This window comes from Bipolaris zeicola (assembly GCF_000523435.1).
Source record: "Bipolaris zeicola 26-R-13 unplaced genomic scaffold scaffold_1, whole genome shotgun sequence".
Lineage (NCBI taxonomy): Eukaryota > Fungi > Ascomycota > Dothideomycetes > Pleosporales > Pleosporaceae > Bipolaris > Bipolaris zeicola.
The window spans coordinates 35,089-60,001 of record NW_006912050.1 but is presented as its reverse complement, the minus strand read 5'-3'; the positions used below and the strand labels follow the sequence as shown (position 1 = coordinate 60,001).

The window sequence follows — 24,913 nt, the reverse complement described above, 5'->3', positions numbered from 1 at the left end:
TTTTACTCCCCTCCCTCTCCTTCTTTTTCCTCGACATCTTCCCTTCCTTTTTTCTCTTCCTCTTCTATAAAATAATCACACATCCAGCTCGCAGCTTCCCTCGTTCCCTGCCTGCTGCCGTTGTTGCTGCCCCTCACCACCCCGCGCCCATAGTCTGCACAAGACTCACCACCGAACATAACACGCGACTGGCAACCGGAACCGCGCCCGTCTTCTCCATCGCCATGTCTCCTCACTTCACTCTCACCAGCACCTACCGCGCGCGGGCCTCGTTGTCCTCCGCCGGTCCTCTGGCATCATACCTGCTCAGTTTGATAGCCGCCAAGCAGACCAATCTCTGCCTCTCGGCCGATGTCGAGACTTCTGCAGAACTGCTGCAACTCGCCGAAGAAGTGGGCGACTCTATCTGCCTGCTCAAAACACATTGCGATATCGTCACCGACTGGTCCGACAGGACAGCCCAGGCCCTAAGAGAGGTCGCCGCTCGCAAATCCTTCCTCATTTTTGAAGACCGCAAATTCGCTGATATTGGAGGTATGTTTGTCCACCACTCGTTTGTTCGCTACCCTGGTATCTAGACGAGCCGCTAACACCATACCAGAAACCGTACAGAAGCAGTACACTTCTGGACACCACCGCATCGCCCTGTGGGCCGAAATCACAAATGCGCACGTTCTGCCCGGTCCCGCCATCGTTACCGCACTCGAGAAAGCTGCCGAAACAACCATTGCCAAGTACAACACTTCTGTAAACACCGAAATCTCCGCTACACGGCAGGTAAACGGAGCAGGCGATGACGAAGATGACGACGAATTTGATGACGACATGAAAAACCCCGACTTCACCATCGAGTCCCCAATTGAGATGGAAGGCGAAGAGAGAAGACTGAGCATCCGTGCTCCCGACAGGAAGCAGAGTGTGGTGAGCGTCACAACTTCCATATCCATGCGCACAGAAAGCATATCGCCTCGGCCCGAACCCAACGACAACGGAGAAGACGTCTTCAACCTCGATACTGCGACGGAGCTTATCCGCCTCGGCCCGCCGCCGTTTTTGCGTTCGCTCCTTTTGCTCGCTGAAATGAGCTCCGAGGGCCACCTCATGACGCCCGAATACCAGAAGACAACGGTTCAAATTGCCCGCAGTCATCGAGATTTTGTCATGGGCTTCATTGCCCAGCGCAGCTTGAACTCAGAGCCCGAAGACAATTTCATTACCATGACTCCAGGTTGTCAACTACCGCCCCCAGGTCAAGAGGGCAAGAAGCTAGGAGACGCCCTTGGCCAGCAGTACAACACCCCTCACAAGTTGATTTACGACCAAGGATGCGATGTCATTATCGTTGGGCGTGGCATTGTCCGAGCACAAGACCGCAAATCAGAAGCAGAACGCTACAGGAAAGCCGCATGGGCAGCCTATGAGGAGCGAGTACGAAAAGTATAAGCGCCTGGTTTCAGTTTTTTTCTTTTTTTTCTTAGCGTAGGTGATGACCCCATGTAATACTATGTTGGCCATCTACCCGACGTATTGACTCTGTACGACTTGTCCTGGAGGGCTTTTCGAAGCGCCAAATGCCTCTGAACAAGACAAGTAAAAGCATAGCACTACACTGAAGCGGCGGGACCCATTCTGTAGACAGAAACGACAAGTCTAGACGGACAGTATGCGCCACTACAAATACGACTGCAATATTGATCATGAATCATGTGCAATGTTCGATTTAATTCTCAATTACAAAGCTATTTACCTCCTTCCCCACGGTCAAGCCCACCTTAACCAACCTCAACTGGCGATTTGGTACTGTCCTAGTTGTCAAGGGTCCCAGGCAAAGCCTTTGCATGAACCAACCCTGCATCAAATATGCCTTCCCGCCATTGCCAAGTTCAAAGTTAGCCCATCTAGCACATTGCGCGTATCTGGTAAGGCGAAGAGCCATCTGAATATTGCCTCCATGCCTCTGGAACCTTGACCCATCGGGTACCGATCGTGCGGCGTCCTAAATATTTCGAGAATTAGCCCAAAAATCTCTGGATAGGGAGCTGGTTCGATTGGCTTACCTTTTGGAACGAAAAAGAAACCGTGGGCCTCTCTATTCTTGTTTATGCAATCGTCTGCATTTCCGCAACTCCCGTTGTCAAGGGGAGCTGTTCCATGTCTCACCTAGGACTTTGTTGTCGACTGATACCTCGAAGATCTCGCATCTTGAATTCCTATCAGTCACTATCAAGACGGCGTCTTCGGGAACGTCAATTGTGTCGGTTGTGAGTTCACCATTCTCGAGCGAATTAGGCTTATGGTAACCCTCAATAGCCTTCCAGTCATTGATGATTCTTCCTAGGCATGGTCTTGACGCAAACTTGTACGGCTCGGGAACAACCGGAGGGGGAGGGGGAATTGGGTCGGATGGGGTTGGAGGCGGAGGTGGGGTTGGGTCTCCTGAGAATGAAGGTCGGGGCTGGTTAAACATCATTCCGTCTCTGCAGGTGCATCCACACATTTCCGGAGTTGGATCGCCGCACGTGACAATGGGCGCTTGTCCTAGGAACTTGTATTAGTACTATTGCAGCTGGGACATGAGCATGGAAATGTACCATTCTGGCACGTTATAGGCATGCCAGCAAGCATGTCCGAGCCAAATTGCGCACTTGCAATGCCGCCGAAAAGAAGAGTCGTGATTATGGAAACACGCATATTGTTGGTTCCGTGAGGGTGATGGAAGTGATGTTTAAAGTTGAAGTAGTTCAAGGCTGAAGTTGTCCAAAGCTGATGTCGGTGATACTATTTTGAACACGTAAATCCGGAGACTTATATACCTTTTTTTCTCTCTCTCTCAGAAATCCCCACTGCCCGCAAAGTAACTTATTTTAAAAAAGTAAAGTATTGAGAAGACTGGCACTTTGGTCGCTGTCATCCAGCACAGATACTTTATATGCAGTAGTCGTGCAGCCAAAAACAAATCGACGCCGTTGCCAATGACTACACTTGGCCAGAGTAAAGCAGCTAGACTAAAGCATCGTGATATGACCAGAAGTGCAAAGTATATGAGAGCTTTTGGTGTACATCGTAAATAACACACACACACACACACATACTCTCTCTCCCTCTTTCTCCTCTTGGTCAACTAGACACCATCAGTATACTGGTCCACGTTACTAGGCACAGCGGTTTGCTTTCCGCAGAACCAAGTCCTTCAATCTGTCTAGTCGAACGTACTGCGCACACGCTGAGATCATCACGATAACCGTACCGACGATGCCATTAGCGGTGAAGTCTACACTAAAGCGCACTGTGCGTTACGTAGAGCCAAAAGCTGTCATCACAAAACCAGAATAGGTTCAAAGCGGGACAGCAAAGCCGTTGAAGAGCAAAAACTTGAATAATAATCTCACGATACTGTTTTTTTTTGAGAATTGTGCTCTCATGAGGAATAACGGTTTATACAAACTGTGCCTTTTTCTTTCTAGGGGGCTTCTTTGGTTTGCTTTTTACTATAGTATTGAGAGATGATGGTAAGAACGAATATCTATATCACTCTGAATACAACCCCTAGAAGAAAGGCAAACCTGAGGATAGAGAGGCTACGGTCACGTGCACAGAACATGTGTACAGTGCTTAGCGATTGGGCCTTCCCCCTCAAATGTAGCCTCGCTGGAATCTGTGCTACGTAACACAATCATAGAACCCCGCCTAACCAGTTTGGCCTAGCGTCAACCTGCCAGTATACATACAATAAGAAGACAACACATGCTGCATGAGCTTTCGCACTTTCTGTGCCTTCCCGAAAATCGCCCTTGCCCCGCTACACATCCTTCATTCATGCTACACCCATCAACATTTGCACAGATACGTCTAGTGCTGTGACAGCACCGCTTTCATCCACGGATATGTATCACTATTCAAAGCTTAGGTCTGAGGACTCGGGTTTCCGGCTCTTGAGGCTACTTAAAGGGAGTGGTCCTGAACTCGAATGCGAGCTCTCCCTGCAGTCACTGCAAAACACACACCCTCCATACGAAGCTCTTTCCTACACATGGGGTAGCAGTGAGCTAGTCGAGTGTATCAAACTGGATGGAAAGACATTTTGGGTAACGGATAACCTACATACGGTGTTGCAAAATCTGCGGCTGTGCGATAGGGATCGCATTCTGTGGATCGACGCTATTTGTATAAACCAAGAAGACAAGGTGGAACAGAGTCAACAAGTTCAGCAGATGGGGCAGATATACGAAAAGGCTGAGAAAGTTCTCATCTGGTTGGGCAAGGCGACGCCGCAAATTATCTCCTTGATGGGAAGACTTAACCAATTTCGAAACGCTGATGCTGGTTATCACTACAATCCAGAAATGTTCAAAGACTGGAATTGGAAAGATCATTCTATGGCAATAAAGCAACTTTTGAACCGAGAATGGTTCACAAGGATCTGGATCCTACAGGAGGCAGCCAAAGCGCGTAGAGCCGATGTCTATTGCGGCGTTCGATCCATTCCAACTGACATTTTTGTCCTCGCACTCTCCTTTGTGGAGCTAAAGTTTCCACCGCACTGCCAACCTATATTGGACATAATGGCAAAGTCATTCCGGTCAAGTTCCTGGTGGGCGACTTACGAACCCTGCGCAAGTTTCATGGGAGCAAAGCAACCGATGAGCGAGACAAGATATATGCCCTGCTTGGTATGTCTTCATATCTAGAGGACCCGAAGAATATTGCGATAGACTACCTGAGACCGACCTCCCAAGTTGTTCGCAAGGTTATTACATATTTGCTACAATCGACGCGAACCAACCAACCAAACCCATTCACTATGCACGATGTCCTCAATATCATGGGTTCCTTTACGACACTGGACGTCACCTATTTTGTATTAGCACAAGAAATTTCTACACAGGCGACCTCCTCTAATCCTACACCAGGATACAAGACGCTTGAGCCATATCAAGCCGAAATCAAGATTTCAGGCATAGCAGTTGTCAATGATCCAACAGTGCTCTTGTTTGAGGAAAGGCCAGCAGAAAGCTTTGAAAACCAGAAGACATGCTTTAGTCAGATAGTCGGGCTGATGCCAGATCAGCAGTCTACCAAAGCTTTGCAAGACTATGATGAAGGACTGCATGTACATTCATGGGGGAATGCAGGGCATCATATAAAAGTGGTTGTAATAAGCGACAAGCCCAAGGCCATATTGAAGGCTGCAATTAGAGGGTATGGTCAGGTTACCAGACGGTTGCTGCACATGAAACTAGGAATTGCAAAAGAAGAAGAATGTGAGGCGCTCGTGCTACAGGAGATTGTAAAAAAAGGACTCACAGGGCTGTTACCATTCATGTTTGAAGCAGGTATAGACGTCAATGCCCAGGGTGGATACTATGGGAACGCACTTCAAGCTGCTGCCCATTATAACAGAGAAGGAATGTTTCATATACTGCTTGACGTAGGCGCAGATGTTAATGCCCAGGGTGGAGAATATTGGAACGCCCTTCAAGCTGCTACCTGTTCTGATGACGAAGAAATGGTAAAGATGGTGCCTGACGCAGGCGCAGATGTCAATGCCCAAGGCGGAAAACATGAAAACGCACTTCGAGCTGCTGCTGTCTCTTGGAATAGGGAAAAATAACGAAAGTACTACTTGACGCAGGCGCAGACCCCAACACCTAAAGCGGAGAATGAGTAAGGTTGCAGCCAAGTGGTGACTGGCCGGACTGTCATGTCACTCTAGCTAGTCGAGAATTAGCCGCATCTTATGTTGCATTGTGTCGGAGCGAGTGTTCTTACTCACCAAGACCAAGGGCACGGTAGACAATAGTTTCATTGCTTTAGCAGGGAGTTTTGTTGGCTTAGGCTCTCAATCGTCTCTATAATGTCGTTCCCTTGGTATCTTTTCAGGAGTTCGGTGATATGCACTTTCACTCATTAGTGTTTTACTGCTGATGTGTCTGCTACACAAGGAAAGAGAGAGGCTAGCCAAGTATGTACTAGATAAATTTTTTGCAATATGTCAATACTTCTCGTGTAATTACTTTGGCTTACTTGTCTTTGCTTACAATGGTTGCGCTTGCATGAAGAATGTACGGTTTCATGTTATTTTGGTAAAAGGTGAGCGCAGCATCATGACAAGAACAGAAATTGAATACTGCCGAATGAGGAAATGGAAGCAAAAGCAAGCTCTTACTTGACAATACTTGTTTACCAATAGTTCAGAAAAGCGGCACAGTAAGCACAAGGCCCCAAGTACCGTCTTATCTGTTCCTTCCGAGTTATTATGACTCGCGCAAATTTCCGTCCCACCGCACCGGGACAGCCGAAACGATCCCCCGATCCCAAGTCTATGGCTATTCGAATGTCTGTAAACACGATACCGATGATCTACTCGCGGCTATCCTTCCCTGAATCAGTTGAACCCGTAGCTTGCATGACTTGTACCTACCGCTCGTAAGTACCCGAGACTCGGGTTAACTACGAGATGCCAAGAGCCGACCAGGCTGGGCACCGTCACTGAGTGGACAACACCCATGCCGACCTTCCTGTTTGCGACAAACAGTTCTATTAGGATGGACAGTTGGAGCAACACGGTTGAAGTCTTATCGGGCCATGGTAGACGTATAAAATGGGCGTTGGTAAGCTCTAGCATGGCAATCGCAGCCTCAGCCAGCTCTACGCGAAAATGCAGCTTCTCTCGGCAATTGCGACCACGGCGGCTCTCGTCGGCAGCTCACACGCGCTCAATTTCACCGGCGATGTTGTGAACGGAGTTCCTGTCATTCAGGGCCTCAACCTGGCGGACGTGCCGCCGCAGACAGTCTCCAAGTATTACATGCGCGCGGGCGAGCTCAATGGCGGACACCCGGTTTACATTCCCATCATGGTCGCGCGCGGAACAGAGGAGAGTCTGCACACGGGCAAGAAACTGTCGCTTTCGGGTACCATTCACGGTGATGAGCTGAATCCAGTTCGCGTGGTTCAGCGCGTCTTCGAGCAGCTCCAGGACCAGGTTGCAACACTCAATGGCACTGGTATGATGTTCTACTAGTCGTCATCTTGAAATCCGAGGCTAATCTGGATCTAGTCATTGGTATCCCGACCATCAACCCAATGGGAATCTACATGAGTCAGCGCAACTACTACACTGCTGCCGGAAGCGGATCTCTTATCAACGTGAACCGCATTTTCCCTGGCATTGCACCTACGGAAGGAGGCAGTGGACCGAACATCCTTGCCTACAACATCTGGAACCAGATCTGGGCCAACACCAGCAACGTCGATGTTGGTATCGATCTCCGTACGTTCTTTACGCCCAAATTCATACCTAGAACTTCCAACTAACAAACGTTTACTAGACACTCCCAGCACGGGCGCAGACACCTCTCTATGGTGCTATGCGGACTTCCGCCTCCCCTACGTCGAGCGCCTCGCCAAGCTCCTCCAGCCCGATACGTTGAAAATCGACGTCGGCGAGCCCGGCTCCATCGAGACTACGTTTGTCGACTACGGCATCCCCTCTCTCACCGTCGAAATGGGCCAAGCCAGAGTCTGGAACACCACCCTCGTAAACCGCGTAGTCGACTACGTAAACCGCGTCATGGTCGATTTGAAAATCACTCCTTCCAACACGACTGTCGAGCCCGACCTAAGCAAGACCTATGTCATTACCACCTTCCACGATACGTACACGCAGTACGGTGGTTTTGTAGAGACGCTTGTCAGCGTTGATGAGCCTGTTTCAAAGGGCCAGCCTATTGCCAATGTTCTGAATGCTTTTGGCGATATCCTTGAGACGGTAGTTGCGCCAGAGGATGGACGCATGTTTTCGATTCCCAGAGATCCGAGTGTGGAGCCCGGTGCGAGTGTGGGCGAGATTGCGTATAACAGTACCGACCCGGCTTGTGCGGATGGATGCATTCTGTCTGGCCCTCAACGAAGGCGATGATTTAGTGATTTGGTGATATATTGTAATAACTAATCATAACCGCTAATGCGAATACAAAAGAAAATTCATGTATTGTTAATGAAACGAAGTGAGGTTTTCTCCACATGTTTCTGTACATTCTGGCTGCGGGGCGTTCCTGACATCGTATGCCTTCTGCGCATGCTCGAATGGTTTCCCAAATAGGGTAATTTTTCATGTCCGTACACATAAGCTCATTTTATTTTCTAAGAATTGACGCATTGGTTTCCATTCGGTAAATCATCATGTCCGCGTCAGATAAGGAACTGATCAGCCTAACCGGACTTCACTGTCCCACTTCTTCAGCCTTACAGGGACAGAGGGAGATAAACTCAGTCCCTCTTTTCCGTTGTTCCTGGAATCCCCTGACGCCAATCATCCATCCCTGCGCCCATCCATACGCACTAATGTCCATCATCCTCCGCCGAAAACTTCACAATCAAAAACACCATTATACCCATCGCTAAACAAAGCGTCGTCCCACCCATTAGCAGCAACACAAACTTGGTCTTCTTGATCTTCTTGGCCCTCTCATCTCGCTGCAAGACATGTGTCAAGCGCTCCTGCCTACCCATCTCAATGTCCGGTGTATGAAAAGTGCGAGGTTCGCGATTTCCAGCGCGAGCTGCATGCGCAGACGGCGGTGATAGGCTGAATACACGGCTGATGAGCGAAGGGCGAGGCGGGGTGCGAAGAGGTAGCTCGGTCGGGAAGATGCTAGAAACGAGAGTTGGAGAGCGGGACAAGGACGTCGGGTTTGGCTCTTGGTTGATGAAATGGCCGGGTGTTGAGGGTGTGTGCAAGGGAGATGCAAGGCGTGGAGTGTTGCTCGCGATGTTCACGTCCGACAAGGGCATATTGGCGCTAGAGGTAGTGGCCAGCTTGGGTGGTGCAGGCGCAGATGTATTGTTTGTGCGGGCGCTGTTGGTAGTACGCTCATTCACCATGTCGTCTTTTGCTTCAATATCAACTGTAGGGAACTTCCGAGTTGAAGACATGGTAGTGGTTGGATGTGAGTTGGTAGCTGTCAAATAGTGAAGAGTGAGAGGTGGGTTCAAATAGCTTTAGGGATGGCGTTGACGTAATTGGGAAGGTGAGACCCGTTTGATGGAGTGAATGGAGCATCACAAGCTCCATGTTTACCAACGGAAATCCCTTTCATCTACCGATGCATCGCTACATTGGGAATATATGTACTACCGAGATACACTTAAGGATCCTCGCCGGGGATACTATATACAAGATATAGTGTAGTCTACTCAGGGGTCACTGCCAGCCTCAGCATGTGCCTGCCAGATGAGCTCATGGATCAACAATAGCGAAATTCTAAACCCAATCGGGCACAATCACCCCGAATATACCTGCCAACCACCTGCTAGAGCAATCCCAGCACTCTGCTGGCTGCAAACTCATGTTCTAACAAGTGAGATCCTCTCCACCCAATCGATGACCCAGTGCAAAAGTAAACAAGGAGGCAAACGGAGTTTGTCAGTTCATACCTGTTTGGACATGCCTGAATGAAGATGCATGTCGAAGCGAATGACACTATCCTGCTGCCATCTCGCCTAAGGTGTCTGCTCGACATTGACCAATTGATTTTTCATGCACACGGGCCTCTGAGCCAGTTGGAGCGAATCATGGTAATGAAAAAGGGAATATTCATTACTGTCACTTTTGAGTGCAGATCTCATTCGCGCTTATCATGAAGAACCCCACTTATACACCAAAGACATTGCATGACAAGATTCTGGGGTAAGATTGATCAGACGCTTATCATTTTGGCGAAGATGTGGGCGTGGAAGTCTTACAACGTATTCTACCTAACCTAGTTCGACCACCAATCTTACGTTAACATCATTCATTCTTGTTTACCCAACGAATCATCTTTCCTTGTTTAACCGAGGCAATTGCAATCAGAATACGCCCCGTAGAATCTATTGGCAGATCAATACACCTTGCGCTGCCGATTTAGGAGAAAAAGCTGGTCAAGACGAGCATGTAAGCGCCTGGCAAGGCCTCCAACAACTAAAAGCTCACCCTCGCAGTCGCGTACAATGTACAAAATTAGTCGAATCAACGACTAAGAACTCACTTTGAAAGACGTATAAGTAGCCCTCTGTTCGTGGCCCACCACACCATGCTTGGATCTAATCATTCCTGACCCCACAGCCACAATGGAGTCCTCATTCGACTACATCATCGCAGGCGGAGGCACCGCTGGTGTCGTGATTGCTTCTCGTCTCAAAGAATGCCTACCTAACTCTAGTATCGCATTGCTCGAAGCAGGTCCAAATGCAGTGGACGATCCCACTATCGACAATGTCGTGGACCCAATCAACTGGATGCCGCTATTCCAGAAAGGTTTCCTCATAGATTACTCAACCACACCACAAGAGCATCTGGGTGGCAGGAACATCATGAATGTTGCAGGCCGTTTGTTGTCAGGATCAAGTGGTGTCAACATTGGGTTGTGGATGCGAGCCTCTGCTGCTGATCTAGACGTCATGGCTGAAAGAGCGGGAAATGCAAGATTCAAATATGGCAACATGGAAAAGTACTACAAACGCCTAGAGACGCATTTCGATGCGACAGCTGACAAAGAGCGCTATGGCTTCGAGGGCAAGATTCATACCGTAGGTGGAAGAAAATATCCAATCCGAAATATTCTCCAAGAGAGTGCAGAAAACCTGGGTCACAAGTACAATCCAACCAGGGGAGACCCGACGGGTCTGGGAGATATCACCCAGTGCTGGCGTGCTACTTCCGAGTCTACTGCGACACGACAACACAGTGCCAGAGTATACGACCTAAGCGGCGTCGAAGTTCTTTGCGATACATCCGTCGCTCGCATTCTTCTCGACGACTCAAAGCGAGCCATTGGAGTCGAACTTACCTCCGGCAAACGCATCATGGCGAACAAGGAAGTCATAGTCTCATGCGGGACTCAGGTCTCCCCAAAAATCTTGATGCTATCTGGTATCGGCCCCGCCAACGAACTGGCCAAACACAACATCCCCCAAACCGTCGATTCACCCGCCGTAGGCCAGAACCTCTGCGACCACAACGCCATAACGATGTTCTTCAAGCTCAAAGACGCCTCAAAAGGCTACGCCCGCCCGTTCAACGGGCTCGCGGTACCATCGTACGGCCAGGGTCTCCCCTTTGATTTTGGCTTGTTCGCAAATATCCCTGATACAGAACTTTCTCCGTACCTCAAGGACGATGGCATCCGCATTGATGAACCGCAAGAGGGGGATGTGCTACTACGGCCGAATCGGTGCCACTATGCTAGTCTGGTGGTTTACTACCCTTTTCTTGCTGATCCGACCATCTTTCCCACGGTCAAGGAAGATGGCGCTCATATTTCGCTATGTGCATTCCATATGCTTCCGCTTTCTCGCGGTAGTGTAACGTTGAGTTCGGCGGATCCCAACAATAAACCTGTGTGTGATCCGCGCTTTCTTTCTACTAGCACCGATCGGTTTATTCTGCGCCGCGCTGTGCGTGAGAACTTGCGCTTGGTGGAGACGGGGCCGTTGGCTGCGGAGGTCGAGGGCGAGGTTCCGCCTACGGGTGCGCAGTTCTCTGCGCTGACGACGAAGAGTAGCGATGAAGAAATTGATGCAAGGATTGCGCAGTTTGCAGGTACGATTTGTCATCCCATGGGCACATGTGCGTTGGGAACGGTGTTGGACGATGCGTTTAGAGTCAAAGGAGTCGAAGGGCTTAGGGTTTGCGATGCTAGTGTTTTCCCGGAACCGATTGCTGCTATGCCTTCTTGCACTATTTATGCGTTGGCGGAGTTGTGTGCTGATCTCGTTGCTGGGAAGGCCTAAATCTTCGGTAAGGGATGGATGGAAGTGGGTAAGATGGCAAGTCACTCGGTATGAGATGGATGAGAACGGCTTACACGATAGCATAATTTTCATGATGTTCACTACTTAGGAAATATATTCATTACAAGTACCTATTCTCCGTATGAGAACGCAAAAGAGCATCCCCACATACCACTATATGCTACCCCATTACTACTTCGCCCAGCTCCTCGAGAAAACTACTCGATATCCACTTTGCGGATCTCTACGTAGCCCGAGTCCAGCTTGGGCACTTCAACCCTCAACACACCGTCCTCCAACTTGGCAGTGATGCCATCAGCATCAATGCTTGCGGGATTGACTCTTGTTCCTAGACGAATCTTCCTCTCAAAAGCGCCCACCTTCCTCTCGTCAACAGCAAGTGTCTTCAAGAATTCTTCATTGCCGGGACGGTATATAACACCAGCAACGCTCAACTCGCTCTTCTCGGCGTCCCAGTTCACACCAACATCTTCCTTCTTGGCTCCAGGAAGGGAGATGTGGACCACATAAGCTGACTCAGTGTCGAAAATGTCGGCTTCAGGAGTGTGATCTTCGTTTCCGGATGATCTAGCCTTGTTTCCAGAGTCATCGTTCGAAGGACTGGAGTCGTTGAACTGGTTGAAAAGATGAGTGACAAAGGTGGATGGGTCGAAAGGGCTGCCTCCGAAACCGAAGGGACCGCCTCCATGTGGACCCCCGTGTCCCCATGGGCCCCACCCTCCGCGGCGACCGCCATGGTAAGGGCCATGGTGGGAACCGAATCCATGGTGCGGTCCAGGACCGTGGCGAGGCCCAAAGCCACCCCTGCCACCAGGTCCACAGCGGCCGCGTGGTCCTCCACCACAACGACCATGGCGTTCTCGTCTGCCTGAACAGTCCTCGCCACGGGCTTCGTTATCAGAACCGGAGGTACCAGATGGGCCCTCCCCATTGTCGTTTGCATCGTTCATCTCTGCATCCTTTTCGCCTGCAGGCTGGTGTTCATGATGGGCGCGAGGAGGACCACCACGATGAGGCATTCCTCTACCGCCACCGAAGAATCCATGGCCCCAAGTCCAAGGGGCAAATGGATCCGGAGGACCCTGGGGTCCTTGCTCATTCTCAGCACCGTCTTCGCGGTTCTGGCCAGAGCGAGATTGTTGAGCGCCTTGCTGTTCAAGACTTGCGATGAAGTCCCAGAAAGGCGCTGACTGGTTCATGTATGCAACTGAAGGCATATTGATAATTTGTAGATTATGATAATGGACTGATGAGAAGGTGTAGACTGAGTGTCTGGTTAATGTAAAATATCGCCTACCTCTTCAAGCATATTATACACAGCAAAAGGCTCCAGGCATCACTTTGCACGTGCAAGCGTACGTACGTGCGACCCCCCTTCGCTGTTATCGCCACAGCTTCCAGTCAGTCACACTATACGCCATCGATATCGAAAGCCAATGGCATGCTATATTTCAAGTTTCCTCAGAAACATACAGAAACAACGAGAAGGATCATCGATGACAAGCTCCTCTATGCAGTGTCTAGAGCGTTGTCTGACCACGTTATAGGTAGGCAGTAGGGTGTTGCGCGTCCGAGTGGTCGGTGAAACCGGAGGCTAGTTTCCTCCGATGTGGCGGTGGCTGTAGCAAAGAAGATATGATTGGCTGCCTGGGCTACAAAAAGGGTGTGCTCAAGGCATGGCTGACAAGACTGTCGGTAGCTTCTATTGTCCGAGTTGGATGTTAAGTGACCAATGCATTAGAATGATAAGGAAGGACGAGGAATGATGAGAAAGAAAGGGGGAAGTGTGTCAAGAGGGCTCTTGGTCGTCAACGACATGAGTGAGGCTGTATCTTGACTAGGAGAACGTATACCCCGTAGTCTGGTAATCTCTCCTTTTTTCCATTAGGTATAGAGTATTGGTTTACTTACAGACTTTGGTTTATGGCAATCATTCGATGTTCCTTAGATTCCTTGAGCTGGATCTAGAACAAGTTGCAACGAGCAAGTATGTCAAGGTGCCAAGAGAGTAGCTCACCAAAGGAACCAGTTACAACAAGTTGATGACGCATGATTCGATGATATCTTGTCTTGCACAAGGCTGGGGTGGCGAGACTGTCCAAGCAGGAACGGCGCGGGGGAGGGGTAGCTGCCATTAGCTCTGCCGCGAGCTCTGCCATGACGCTATAGGTTTGCAACAAGCAATGGTGCCCCACCTAAACTTCTCTTTCCACTGCTTTCAACCATCCACTCTAATCTCCACTCACATCTTCTTTTCACCTCCACTGAAATCAATTTCTGCAACTTCAATTGTTAACAAAGGAAAAATACAACCACCATGTCCACAGCCATCCCCACCTCCACCTCCGTCCACGAGTCTGCTGTCATCGAGGCGCCCTTCAGCGATGTCTGGCACCTGATCAAGCTCCAGGACTTCAGCAAGTTCTGGACCAAGCTCGAGAAGAGCGAGTTCGTCAAGGGCACATCCGACGAGACCGACATCGTCAAGTGGACATTCAAGGACGGCACTGAGCTCGAGGTGAAGCAGGAGGAGCACTCAGTACGTAATTTTTTCATCCTTTCTGTGGTTTCTTTTTTTTCTTCACAAGTCGCTAATTTGGAAAATTTTAGTCCATCGACCACTTCATTACGTACTCCGTCATTACTTCCAAGCCAGAGCTCTCATACTCTTCGGTCGTCTCTACCATTCGCGCATACCCCGTCACATCTGGCAAGCACCAGGGACAGACTTTCGTCACATGGTCTGGCAACTTCAGCAGTGACGCTGATGCCAGTATGTACTCGCTTTCTTTTGATTTTACTTTCCAGGCTAACATACTCTAGGTGTGATTCAAGACGCCAAGTTCAAGCGCCGCGAGGCTCTCGCCGACCTTGCTCAGGCCGCTTCGAAGAAATAGTGTTCGAAACCAAGGCACTGCGGCGAATCGAGTCCGCAGAACTTTACATTTACGGGTGACTTTATCGTGGGTGACTTTATCGCATAGCCGCCAAAGTTGCCCTGTAGCTGCTGAAAAGTAAATGTCAGCGTATGCTAGAAACTGGATGGAAATTGTCTTGTATGATAGTAGTAGCGTCAAAGAAAATGAACGGCACAAACACTTCGTATCCACTGCCAAGTTGGAAGTGATGAACAGGGTTGATTAAGAAATGGTTCAAGTTGTTGATGCACATTATGTTTGTTTTTCCCACTTGCCAGACGTCACTATGCAGAAGAAACTTGGTGGCTGGCGGAACATGTTCGCCAAGACCAGGAGAATAATGAATTTGTCACTGAAGTCCAACAAGATACACTCATAAATCAACATCATTCAACTATATGCTTTCCTTCCTAACAATGTCATTTCAGATGCTACTTATAAATCGCTACAAGAAAGTAAAACTATGGACATTTCCAGATGAAATATGCGGCACCAAACCGCACCACATCAACAGCGCTGGCGAGAAAACAGTACAAAATTGCCATAAAAAACGGAAACCCATCCCAGACCAGGGGTATCTTGAAGCAACTTTCTTTTTTTCATTTCGCCCTGCAAATGCTCCCAAAACACCCATTGGTATCCAATCCAGATCTCGGATTGTTTTCCGTTTCCTGGAAGAAAACGCCAAAGGATAATGAAACACAAAACAACGGCAGGGTATAACGGTATTCATCGACCGAGTTCTCCTCTTAAGCAGGCTCACGCTGGTCAACCAGTCCATCCCATGTCGCCGCCTTGCTGACCGCCCGGTTGCCCCATCCGCTGAGCCTGCTGCTGTGCTTGGCGCATCATCATCATCTGCTGCATCTGCTGCTGATTCATCTGATTCATCTGGTTCATGCCTTGCATACCTTGCATGTTCTGCATGCCTTGCATACCAGTGTTCATCTGCCCGTTTTGCATGCCGCCCATGCCGCCGTTCATCTGGCCCATCTGGCCCATGTTCATGCCTTGGACATTTCCCATGTTGCCCATGGCGTTCATGCCTTGCATCGTGCCTTGCATGCCGCCCATGGCATTCATGTTGCCCATCATACCCTGCGGTAACTGGCCACCATTTGCCATGGCCTGCTGGCGCATTTGCATGATTCGGTTCTGATTTGCGGCTGCCTGGCGTTGCTGTTGGAGAAGCTGTTGATACTGCTGCATTTGCATTGGATTGGCAGGGTTGGCATTCTGCATGCCCCCCATTTGACCCCCGTTCATTTGATTGCCCATGCCATTCTGCATCTGTGCCATCTGCGCCTGTTGCTGTTCGCGTTGTTCCCGCTGTTTGATTTGTAGCTCCATATGCTGCATCTGCTGCATGATCTGTGGGGGTATGCTTTGCGTGTTGCTGTAATTCTGCATAACTGTTGCCTTTTGTTGCTGATACCTTAACCGCATCTGTTGCAAGCTCATGTTAGCAAAAGCCATGCCTTGTTGAGGCATAGCGTTTTGCGGCATGGCCCCTTGGGTTGATATGTTTTGCATGCCCATTTGCTGTTGCTGCTGCTGTTGGTTTTGGTGCTGCTGTTGCAGTTGACGGAAATAGTGCTGTGCCAGCTGCTGGCGGTAGGCCTGCGGGTTTTGATTGGGAGGGACACCAGTTTGCTGAATATGTTGCTGGGCCTTTTGGAATGCCATTTGCTGCATTTGTTGTTGTTGATTACCCGGAGATCCTCCTTGTTGCTGCAGCTGCTGCATCCGCATCTGTTGCACACGAAGCTGCTGCATTGCTTCGGGGGTCATGTTTTGACCGGGTTGGGGTGTCTGCATCATCATCGGTGTCTGGCCTTGCATCGCCATAGATGGGCTATTCTGATTCATGCGACTCGGCGTAGGCGTCATGTTACGATTCGGCATTGATGGGTTCATGACTGGGGTACCCTGAACAATATGGGGTGTACCAGTGCGGCTTGGATTTTGTTGCTGGCTGATTGATCGGGCCATTTGGTTCTGGTGATGGGAGATAGAAGACGGCGGTCGCGCTGGACTGTTGATGGCCTGGTTGGAAGCCGACGGCACCATTGGAGTGCCCCCAATGGGGTGTGAGGCTTGACCACCGACCCGTGGGGATGCCGCAGAGGCAGTCATGGGTGTCTGTTGGCGTATCGTTGGCGAAAATTGGGACTGTGTTGCTGATTGAGGCGTCTGTGTAACTTGTGCTGCCGCAGCATTCGCCATTTGGTGCTGTGCTGCCGCAGCGGCCCGTAAGGCTTCGTTCTGCTGCAATTGAGTCTGTTGCAATTGGTTCTGCTGGAGCTGCGCCTGGTGTTGTGCTTGTTGCCGAAGGGCGGCTTGTTGACGTTCAGCAACTTCAGCCTGTTGTCTGCTCTCCAATTCCCTCTTCCTCTGAAGTTCCGCCTCCATTTGTGCCTGTCGTTTAGCCTGAGCAATGCGAGCGTCCTCCTCCTTCTTTCGTCGATCATTCTCTTCATGATTGGCCCGGATATTGGCAATGGTCTTGAAACGTGCAAATGTTTGCGAGTTGGCGGCTGCACGCACTGCGTTGTCATCATTTCCAGTAGCTGCGGCTGCCATGACGCTTTGGAATTCGTCACCAGCAAGCATGAAACGCTGTAGACCCTGCGCTTCAGCTTCGTCAGCAGCCAATTCAGCAGTCGTCCTCTTGCGGGTCTTGCGGGGAGGCGCAGGATTCTTGTTGTTCGGATGCGTAATAGCATCCATGAGTGCAAGCGATTCTCCAAAACTCTTAGTGGGTTCCAAATATAGCGGTGGACAGGTAGTGTTCAAGACTTCGGCTTCGAACTCGTGAAGATTGGTGTCGTCGAGGACCATCTTTTGGCGCTTCGGGCTGGGGCCGTTGGGGAAGGTCGGCGTCGAAGGTACACCGGTCATCGGGGTTGGCGGCATACCTGCAGCTCTGCCTTGAGCCTGCATCCTTTTCAAGGCGGCCATATCTGGAACAGGCGTCGTAGCCAGTAGCTGTATGTCGGCCAAGTGTGACAGCGGAGTTGGGAAGAGTACCACGGTCCTGACCTTGCCGAGTCCTGCCTGCTTGTTTGGCGTACCGTTCTGGCCAGGAGCAGGCATGTTCTCTTTGTCCTCTTTGACGTCCTCATCTTTGCTCTGAACCGGTGGTTGTGTAGGCTTCTGTTCAGGCTTGTTGACTGGAAAGGGAGCATAAGGAGATGGAGTGATGAAGTTGTTATAGTTATGGATTGAGAAAGCGTTGGTGGACCCTTCTCCAGTGTTGTTGGCATCGTCCTTGGGTTTCACACCGCTCGAGCGGTAGTCGTGCACTTCGACAATGAGGCAGTTGTCGTACCAGGGTGTATTGAACTCATACAGCTCCTCTACCATGTTGTGGGGTACCACCTTGTCCTTGATAGCCTGGAGAAGCTCGCGCATGGGCGAAGCATATGACAGTGTCTCCTGGGAGTCATTGAGACGGAAGTGCTTGGGGTGCAGGTATACGCGGAGGGAAGGCGGCTTTCCCTTGTGCTTGGCCAGGATATCTTGCTGCGTGTATACTGGGCCACATGTTAGTTGTTGCAAGGCATATGCTCCTTTTGGCGAAGGACATACCAAATTTCCTGGCCTCTTCTGGCTTCGCGCTGTCGTCCTCCATGTTGGACTGGCGGGTGGCGGTGCGCGCGACTCCGGGTCGTTGGGACTCCCGACGCAAACGTGGAGGTTGCGACGGGCGTGCAACTGCAACTGAACCCGACATGGTGGTGGTGACGGAGCTGGAGCTGGTGAATATGTCGGTGGGGCGGCTGTGGGACGGGCTTGCCGCCGGGGGAACCAGAGCCGACGGCGGCTGGAAGGCTTGCAGTTGCGGGACACAAAGGGTGCGCGCAAAGGTGCGCGCGACACCCACCGAGGGATGGCAGTGCGCGGAAGAATTGACGGCTCGAGGGGGCGGAGGGTGTTATTGGTGATGTTCTGACGCGTAGAGAGAGCCGACGTGATGTTAGTTGATGGCCCGAGGCGATGCGCCGCTGCCTTGCAACCGCCAAGCAGGGGTCCTAGGGTTTCATCATCAGTCACGTGGCCTGCACCAATCCGACGACACTCCAACCATCAAGCCTCAACGCCACAACATCAACATCATCCCAGGCATGTGGCGCGGGGTTTTGCATATGCCCGTACACTCGGTACCAGAGTTTATTGTTTTCCGTCATCTCTAGGCTGGCTGGGTTGAGATCTGAATCTAATCGGCTTCAAAGATAACAAACCAGACATGGTTTCTCGCCCTTGGGTATGGGGCTTGCTATACAACGACATTGATCTCGTTGCCACTTACCCACCCCTCTACTGTCTCCTTCAAGATGTCCCCCAGATTCTTAATAGTCCTTTGCGAGAACCACGCTAAGTGCGGGCTCATGGTGATGTTCAGATCCTTCGTCTCCTCCTCGAGTAATGGTGTATCTTCAGGTCCACCAGCAGGCTCCACTTGATAGACATCAGTGGCATAGCCGGCGATGCGCTTCTCCTTGAGAGCCTGGACGACAGCTGCCTCATGCACGATGCCACCCCGCGCTATGTTGATGATGACAGAGTATGGATGCATCTTGGCGAGCTCCTGTGTGGAGATGAGATTGAGCGTCTCAGAAGTTCGGGGCAGCGACAAGACGAGTACGGTAGACTGGCGGAGGACATCGTCAAAAGGAATGCGGCCATCAGATGTATCGGGGGCCGGAAGAATGTCACTGAGTGCAGGTGTGGCGGGTGTCTTGCGACTCGCAACCAGTACGCGCATGCCGAGTGCATTGCCCAATGCAGCTATCCTTTTGCCTGTGGTCGTTGGTTATGATCAGCCCAGGATCTTGCATCCTAAACAGGGCAGGGAAAACGAGTAAAACGCACCCAGACCACCGTATCCGATAACGCCCATGACCTCGTCCCTGCACGTAATGGGTGGCTTGCCATCCGGAAGGCGCATGTAGTGGTTGACACTACCCTTGTCTTTCCATTCGCTCGGTTGTGCTCGCGTTATGCGGTCGAGCAACACGGTGCGCCTTCTGGCAGCGAAATAGAGGCTGATGGCGTGTTCTGAGACGGCGTCCAGATTAGCCCCCGGACAGTTTGTTACGCGAATGTTGCGTGACCGACAGGCATCGAGGTCGACTGGGTCGGTGCCTGTTGCGGAGACGGCTATGTAGCGCAGATTGGGGGTAATGGTGGGGTGCAAAGTTTCGGCATCCAATCTAATTGTCGTCACGATAATGATGGTGGCATTGCGGATGCGTTGGTGAAGTTGGTCACGCGACGAGGTTGATTCGTAGGCTGTGAGGTTGTAGGTAGTGCCCGGGGCAAAAGCGAAGCCGTCGACGGGGAGGGGCTGGTGCTGCTTCTCAAGAGCGACAATCTCGTGATGCATCATGAATCTGTGTATGTATATGCAGTATGTTCTGCCTCCCCTTCTCTCCATCTCCGCTTTATACCGGGCGCTGCTCCACACATGCACACCATGGCTCCAGTGCCCCCCACCCCATTGATAGCCATTACCGCATTTGACACTATAGGGCGCGTTCGGCCGGCGAGACAGCTGGACAAGTCTTGCAGAGCCACTGTCACCATCAATGCATCAGCCTCTCTACCTACCTGTCCCCCCTTATTCATACACTTGCTCCACGGATACGAGCCCATGCAGCTCCAGCCTAGTAACAGTAACGTAGAGTAGCTTGGGCGACCGTAGCCCCGGATCGCTGCCAGAATCTGGAGTGTGAGCCGAAGCGGGCGGCTGCCATGGCCCTCTTGGGAGATGCACTCGGACATGTCCTATTGGTTCGGCGCAAGATTCAAACACGGCGCGCTGCAAAATGCCTTCTTCACTCCCCACACGTTCATCATCAGCGCATGCCTCTGCTTGATGCTGGCCCTTGGTCAGCGTTGCATTGCCATTGCCAGGGACTCTCCTTGAAGCATGTCGTCAGGCGGCCGGCTCATCATCGGCTCGCAGCAGCGCCACGTCTGGCCCACTTCTAGAAACCCTCTCATTACCCAGGCAGTGGAGCGCGGAGCGTGGATGCATTAGGGCCTGCTTTCCACATGCTCGGTGTTTTTCCAAGACCCTCTGGGGAGCCCTATCCGAACCCGTCCCGCCAGCAATTGGATCCCAAGCTCGGCACACTTTTTGCCATCCGACATTCGTGTGGGTAGCCTGACAAGACTTGTCTCCAAACTGTCTAGTCGCCTTGGACCATGCGCCCACTGACGTTCCTCTGCAGCCCTTCAAAGCCTGCGCTGATCCGCCGTCTGGCACATGCCACAGACATTTGTTTTGCGACAACTTCCAAGGCCCATTCCGACTCCAGGCTCCCTCTTCACAGACGATAGCGACACGCCCACCATGTCTGACTACCGCTACGGCACCCAGTCGGATGCCTATGCCGCTGACCACGGCCATGCCCTGCGCCCCAATGGCATCGACAAGGACTCCAAGTTGGGCAACACCTACTCGGGCTCTGGAGACGATGTTGCTGGCAACAACGATCCAGATGGCCTCCTCGCTGCCATGGGCTACAAGGCCGAACTGGTGCGCTCAAGATCAACTGCCCAAGTCGCCTTCATGTCCTTCGTTTTGGCTTCCGTCCCTTACGGTTTGGCAACTACCTTTTACTATCCTGTAGTTGGTGGTGGCCCTACCAACATCATCTGGGGCTGGCTCGCTGTATCCCTCATCATCCTCGCCGTTGCCGCTTCCCTCGGCGAGATTACCAGTGTTTACCCCACCAGTGGTGGTGTCTACTACCAAACCTTCATGATTACGCCCCCCGCTTACCGCAAAATCGCCTCGTGGATATGTGGTTGGTGCTTCGTAGTCGGCAACATTACTATTACTCTCTCGGTCAACTTTGCTACCGCTCTCTTCGTCGTGGCATGCGTCAATGTCTACGAATCCTCTCCAGGTGTTGGCGTACTGGCAGGCGAGCCCTACCAAGTTTTCCTCATCTTCTTTGCCATCACCCTCCTCTGCAACTGCGTGTCTGCCTTTGGCAACAAGTACTTGCCCTGGCTCGATGTGAGATTGCCCTTTTCACTCCCTTGCTGTATGCGCATCACTTACACTCGAACAGACCTTTGCCATTTTCTGGACCTTTGCCGGTGTGATTGCCATTGTCATATGCGTCCTTGCCATTGCGAAGAATGGTCGTCGAAGCGCCGAATACGTCTTTACTGAATTCGATCCCTCTAACTCTGGATGGGTCCCTGGATGGTCTTTCATGGTCGGACTCCTCCACGCTGCCTACGCAACCTCCTCCACCGGAATGATCGTCTCGTGAGCCTCCCCTTACCTGCCCAAGCAACTTGAAACAGCTTGTTCCTGCCCAATGCACACTCCCAAGCGACACTTCCCAAGCAACAATTCCTATGCGACACACCCTTAGCAGCCCATATACCATTGCGACATCCGCCTTGTCCATATGCAGTAATTCCCACCCAAACCAAGTCAAATGCTAACAGTTGACATAGGATGTGTGAAGAAGTCAGAGAGCCAGCCACCCAAGTCCCCAAAGCCATGGTCGCCACCGTTGCATTGAACACTATCTGCGGCCTTGTCTTCCTCATCCCTCTCGTATTCGTTCTCCCCAACCAGGCCGACCTCGCAGCTTTGGTTTCTGGCCAGCCCGTACCCGTCATTATCAAGAGTGCAGTAGGATCATCTGGTGGAACTATTGGATTGCTCGTTCCCCTCCTTGTCCTAGGACTGATCTGTGGTATCGGATGCACGACTGCTGCATCTCGTGCTACCTGGGCCTTCTCTCGTGATGGCGCTATCCCAGGCTACAAGCTGTGGAGGACTGTCAACACCAAGCTTGACGTGCCGCTCAACGCCATGATGCTCAGCATGGGAATTCAGATCATCCTTGGTGTTATCTACTTCGGTGCCGCCGCCGCTTTCAATGCCTTCTCTGGCGTTGGTGTCATTTGCTTGACATTGAGCTATGCAGCCCCTATCCTGGTCTCGCTCCTTACCGGCCGCAAGCAAGTCAAGACTGGAAAATTCCACCTCGGAATGCTTGGTACCTTCTGCAACGTTGTCGCTCTTGGTATGTTCTACTGTATACGCCCACAGTCAAGTGGAAACTAACAATCTCTACAGCCTGGTCTGCCCTTGCCACTCCTCTCTTCTGCATGCCCACTTTCCGCGAAGTCACCCCCGCAACTATGAACTACGCCTCCGTTGTACTTGCCGCTGTCGTCGTCGTCTCAACCATCTGGTATTTCGTCTGGGGTAAGAAGAACTACGAGGGACCCCCAACGCACGAGGACGCTATACTTGAGGCTAGGAGAGCCAGCATGGCAAGTCGCTAAGAGAGATGCTCTAATGTGTACGATGATAGCATCACGCCAAAGAAGTGTGAAAGAGGGCGAAACTCCATGAGTTGTTGTCCTCCAATCTCGACTTTGCAATGAGATATCGAGCGCATTCATTGTATAAGACGTTATTGTTATTTTTCCCCAGTAATGCAATCTTGATACCCCTCCTCGATTTCCTGTACATACTACACAGCCTCCTTTCCTCACCACTAAGCACTAGAGACAATGCAGTACGTAGGATTCTGACCTGGTAGTATGTGTGAGAGAAGTTTCCCCCGTATCGCCGAGAGTAGCACCGCAAACTGCAACATTGCCAGCCCCAACAAACCCGATCCACATAGCGAGTCATAGTAGCAAGAAAAAAAGCGCGCACGGTCGCACACATAGAACACGGACCATCCCATGGGTTCCTTTGATTCCTGTTTGCAAGAGATAAGAGAATGAGAGAGAGGCATTTGTTAGCCAATTAGCAAACCGCATCCCTATTTTGCCCTTAATCCCCCCCCAAAAAAAAATCACACAGGAGAAGGGAACTACAGAAAGAAAAAAATTCTTTCCGATTATGAAACCTTGTCTGGGATCGATTGGTCAAATTGTTCACGACAAGCGAGAGAGGCTCAGCCTCAAACGCAGACGTTTCCAAGCGACATGTACATGTTTTCTATTGCATATGCACCAGAGACCGCATGCGTACTTTAGCCGCGCCAGCGAGCGTGTTCTGCGGTTAATTGGCTGTTTTTTTGTGCACAGACGGGCTGGGCAAATGTGCGGGCGGCGCGAAGGTACCCGAGGAGGGGAGCTGAGAGACAGAGAGGCGCGGATGAGCCGCCTACGTAGTTGATTGTACTTGATGTTGCATGCAGGGACTATGTATTTGTATGCATGTACGATGGTTGCGCCCATGTATACACTTACGTATACAAATAGCCTTATGTACTACACTGGCGTTTTCGTTGGATGCGTATCACGAACTCGCTTCCTGGCTTCGAGTTTCTCTCTCTCCTCCTTTCGGTCGTTCGTCGGTCGTACTCGTGGGTGGCCATAGTCTAGGGCCGGATAGACCGGAATATAGGCCCAGGAGAGGCGTACTGTTAGTAAAAAGATGGGGAGTGAGTGGGGACAGGAACAGGAGGGTATGATGTCAGAGGCGGAAGGTGCACTGTTGTGATACGTAATTGGTGTTTTGGTAGTAGTAGTAGTTAGATGCAGGAAAAGTAAGATTGATACTAGGGATTTTCTACTGAAGCGAAAAACCTCCTCTCACACACACATGTAGGTATGGAGGCTGTTATCGCAATATCCTCTGATACTCCTTCTACGCTACTGTCTTGCTAGTCCTACTTGCTGGTCTCTTTCAAGTCGATAACAGAGCATTTCGACTCTGTCTCGATTTCTAGATTTCGCAGCTACTCTATTATTTCCCTCAATTTAGTCTCCGCCAGTGACCTTTCGTCAGTGGACTTGAGCGGAGAATCAGGGCGGCCCAAAATAGGTGTGCATATCGCACTGCTAACAGTAGTCGCAGATCTAGACTGTGAGATCAGGATCTTCATCGATATTGGCATTGCAGTCTGTCGTTGTGTAGTCGGATTCTCAATGAAGGGTTCCTCATTAGGAACATTAGTGGAAACAGATGTATTGGTGTTATTCGAGGTCGTATCAGAAGAAAGAAGGTGAGCTGTTCCTTTGGCAAAGCCGATAGCGTCACTACGAGGTAGCCTGAGATGGCTATCTGCGCTGAATGGTTTGAATGAAACACGAGAAAAGGGTTGCGAAATCTGTTCCCAAGTTGTAGAAAGGTCTACCGACCTATGTCTCCGTATACCTGGGTCGGTTTTGGAGAAACTGGTCCTCGTCTCCATTGA

The 24,913-nt window shown here is 50.9% G+C and overlaps 12 protein-coding genes across 12 annotated transcripts; 6 read left to right on the top strand and 6 right to left on the bottom strand.

The window, feature by feature from the left end:
* Nucleotides 1-224: 224 nt before the first annotated feature.
* Nucleotides 225-1,443, top strand: COCCADRAFT_81061 (uncharacterized protein; the record flags this gene model as incomplete). Its single annotated transcript, XM_007708373.1, has 2 exons — nt 225-534; nt 602-1,443. 2 exons carry the CDS (start codon nt 225-227, stop codon nt 1,441-1,443), a joined length of 1,152 nt encoding a protein of 383 aa, XP_007706563.1.
* Nucleotides 1,444-2,134: 691 nt separating this feature from the next.
* Nucleotides 2,135-2,691, bottom strand: COCCADRAFT_194 (uncharacterized protein; the record flags this gene model as incomplete). The annotated part of the gene is made up of 2 exons (XM_007708280.1): nt 2,135-2,538; nt 2,592-2,691. The coding sequence occupies 2 exons, from the start codon at nt 2,689-2,691 to the stop codon at nt 2,135-2,137; spliced, it is 504 nt and encodes a 167-aa protein (XP_007706470.1).
* Nucleotides 2,692-5,320: 2,629 nt separating this feature from the next.
* Nucleotides 5,321-5,611, top strand: COCCADRAFT_81030 (uncharacterized protein; the record flags this gene model as incomplete). Its single annotated transcript, XM_007708372.1, has 1 exon — nt 5,321-5,611. One exon carries the CDS (start codon nt 5,321-5,323, stop codon nt 5,609-5,611), a length of 291 nt encoding a protein of 96 aa, XP_007706562.1.
* A 1,047-nt stretch (nt 5,612-6,658) lies between these two features.
* Nucleotides 6,659-7,921, top strand: COCCADRAFT_81020 (uncharacterized protein; the record flags this gene model as incomplete). Its single annotated transcript, XM_007708371.1, has 3 exons — nt 6,659-7,007; nt 7,061-7,273; nt 7,332-7,921. 3 exons carry the CDS (start codon nt 6,659-6,661, stop codon nt 7,919-7,921), a joined length of 1,152 nt encoding a protein of 383 aa, XP_007706561.1.
* A 422-nt stretch (nt 7,922-8,343) lies between these two features.
* COCCADRAFT_191 (uncharacterized protein) lies at nt 8,344-8,937 on the bottom strand (the record flags this gene model as incomplete). The annotated part of the gene is made up of 1 exon (XM_007708279.1): nt 8,344-8,937. One exon carries the CDS (start codon nt 8,935-8,937, stop codon nt 8,344-8,346), a length of 594 nt encoding a protein of 197 aa, XP_007706469.1.
* Nucleotides 8,938-10,113: 1,176 nt separating this feature from the next.
* COCCADRAFT_81376 (GMC oxidoreductase) lies at nt 10,114-11,775 on the top strand (the record flags this gene model as incomplete). The annotated part of the gene is made up of 1 exon (XM_007708370.1): nt 10,114-11,775. One exon carries the CDS (start codon nt 10,114-10,116, stop codon nt 11,773-11,775), a length of 1,662 nt encoding a protein of 553 aa, XP_007706560.1.
* A 218-nt stretch (nt 11,776-11,993) lies between these two features.
* Nucleotides 11,994-13,013, bottom strand: COCCADRAFT_189 (uncharacterized protein; the record flags this gene model as incomplete). The annotated part of the gene is made up of 1 exon (XM_007708278.1): nt 11,994-13,013. One exon carries the CDS (start codon nt 13,011-13,013, stop codon nt 11,994-11,996), a length of 1,020 nt encoding a protein of 339 aa, XP_007706468.1.
* Nucleotides 13,014-14,113: 1,100 nt separating this feature from the next.
* COCCADRAFT_188 (uncharacterized protein) lies at nt 14,114-14,693 on the top strand (the record flags this gene model as incomplete). The annotated part of the gene is made up of 3 exons (XM_007708277.1): nt 14,114-14,335; nt 14,407-14,569; nt 14,620-14,693. 3 exons carry the CDS (start codon nt 14,114-14,116, stop codon nt 14,691-14,693), a joined length of 459 nt encoding a protein of 152 aa, XP_007706467.1.
* Nucleotides 14,694-15,482: 789 nt separating this feature from the next.
* On the bottom strand, nt 15,483-18,450 carry COCCADRAFT_187 (uncharacterized protein; the record flags this gene model as incomplete). Its single annotated transcript, XM_007708276.1, has 2 exons — nt 15,483-18,250; nt 18,306-18,450. The coding sequence occupies 2 exons, from the start codon at nt 18,448-18,450 to the stop codon at nt 15,483-15,485; spliced, it is 2,913 nt and encodes a 970-aa protein (XP_007706466.1).
* A 543-nt stretch (nt 18,451-18,993) lies between these two features.
* COCCADRAFT_186 (uncharacterized protein) lies at nt 18,994-20,103 on the bottom strand (the record flags this gene model as incomplete). The annotated part of the gene is made up of 2 exons (XM_007708275.1): nt 18,994-19,517; nt 19,590-20,103. 2 exons carry the CDS (start codon nt 20,101-20,103, stop codon nt 18,994-18,996), a joined length of 1,038 nt encoding a protein of 345 aa, XP_007706465.1.
* COCCADRAFT_81375 (uncharacterized protein) lies at nt 20,103-20,501 on the bottom strand (the record flags this gene model as incomplete). The annotated part of the gene is made up of 1 exon (XM_007708369.1): nt 20,103-20,501. One exon carries the CDS (start codon nt 20,499-20,501, stop codon nt 20,103-20,105), a length of 399 nt encoding a protein of 132 aa, XP_007706559.1.
* A 574-nt stretch (nt 20,502-21,075) lies between these two features.
* On the top strand, nt 21,076-23,042 carry COCCADRAFT_31811 (uncharacterized protein; the record flags this gene model as incomplete). The annotated part of the gene is made up of 4 exons (XM_007708328.1): nt 21,076-21,747; nt 21,803-22,005; nt 22,200-22,777; nt 22,831-23,042. The coding sequence occupies 4 exons, from the start codon at nt 21,076-21,078 to the stop codon at nt 23,040-23,042; spliced, it is 1,665 nt and encodes a 554-aa protein (XP_007706518.1).
* Between the last annotated feature and the right edge of the window lie 1,871 nt (nt 23,043-24,913).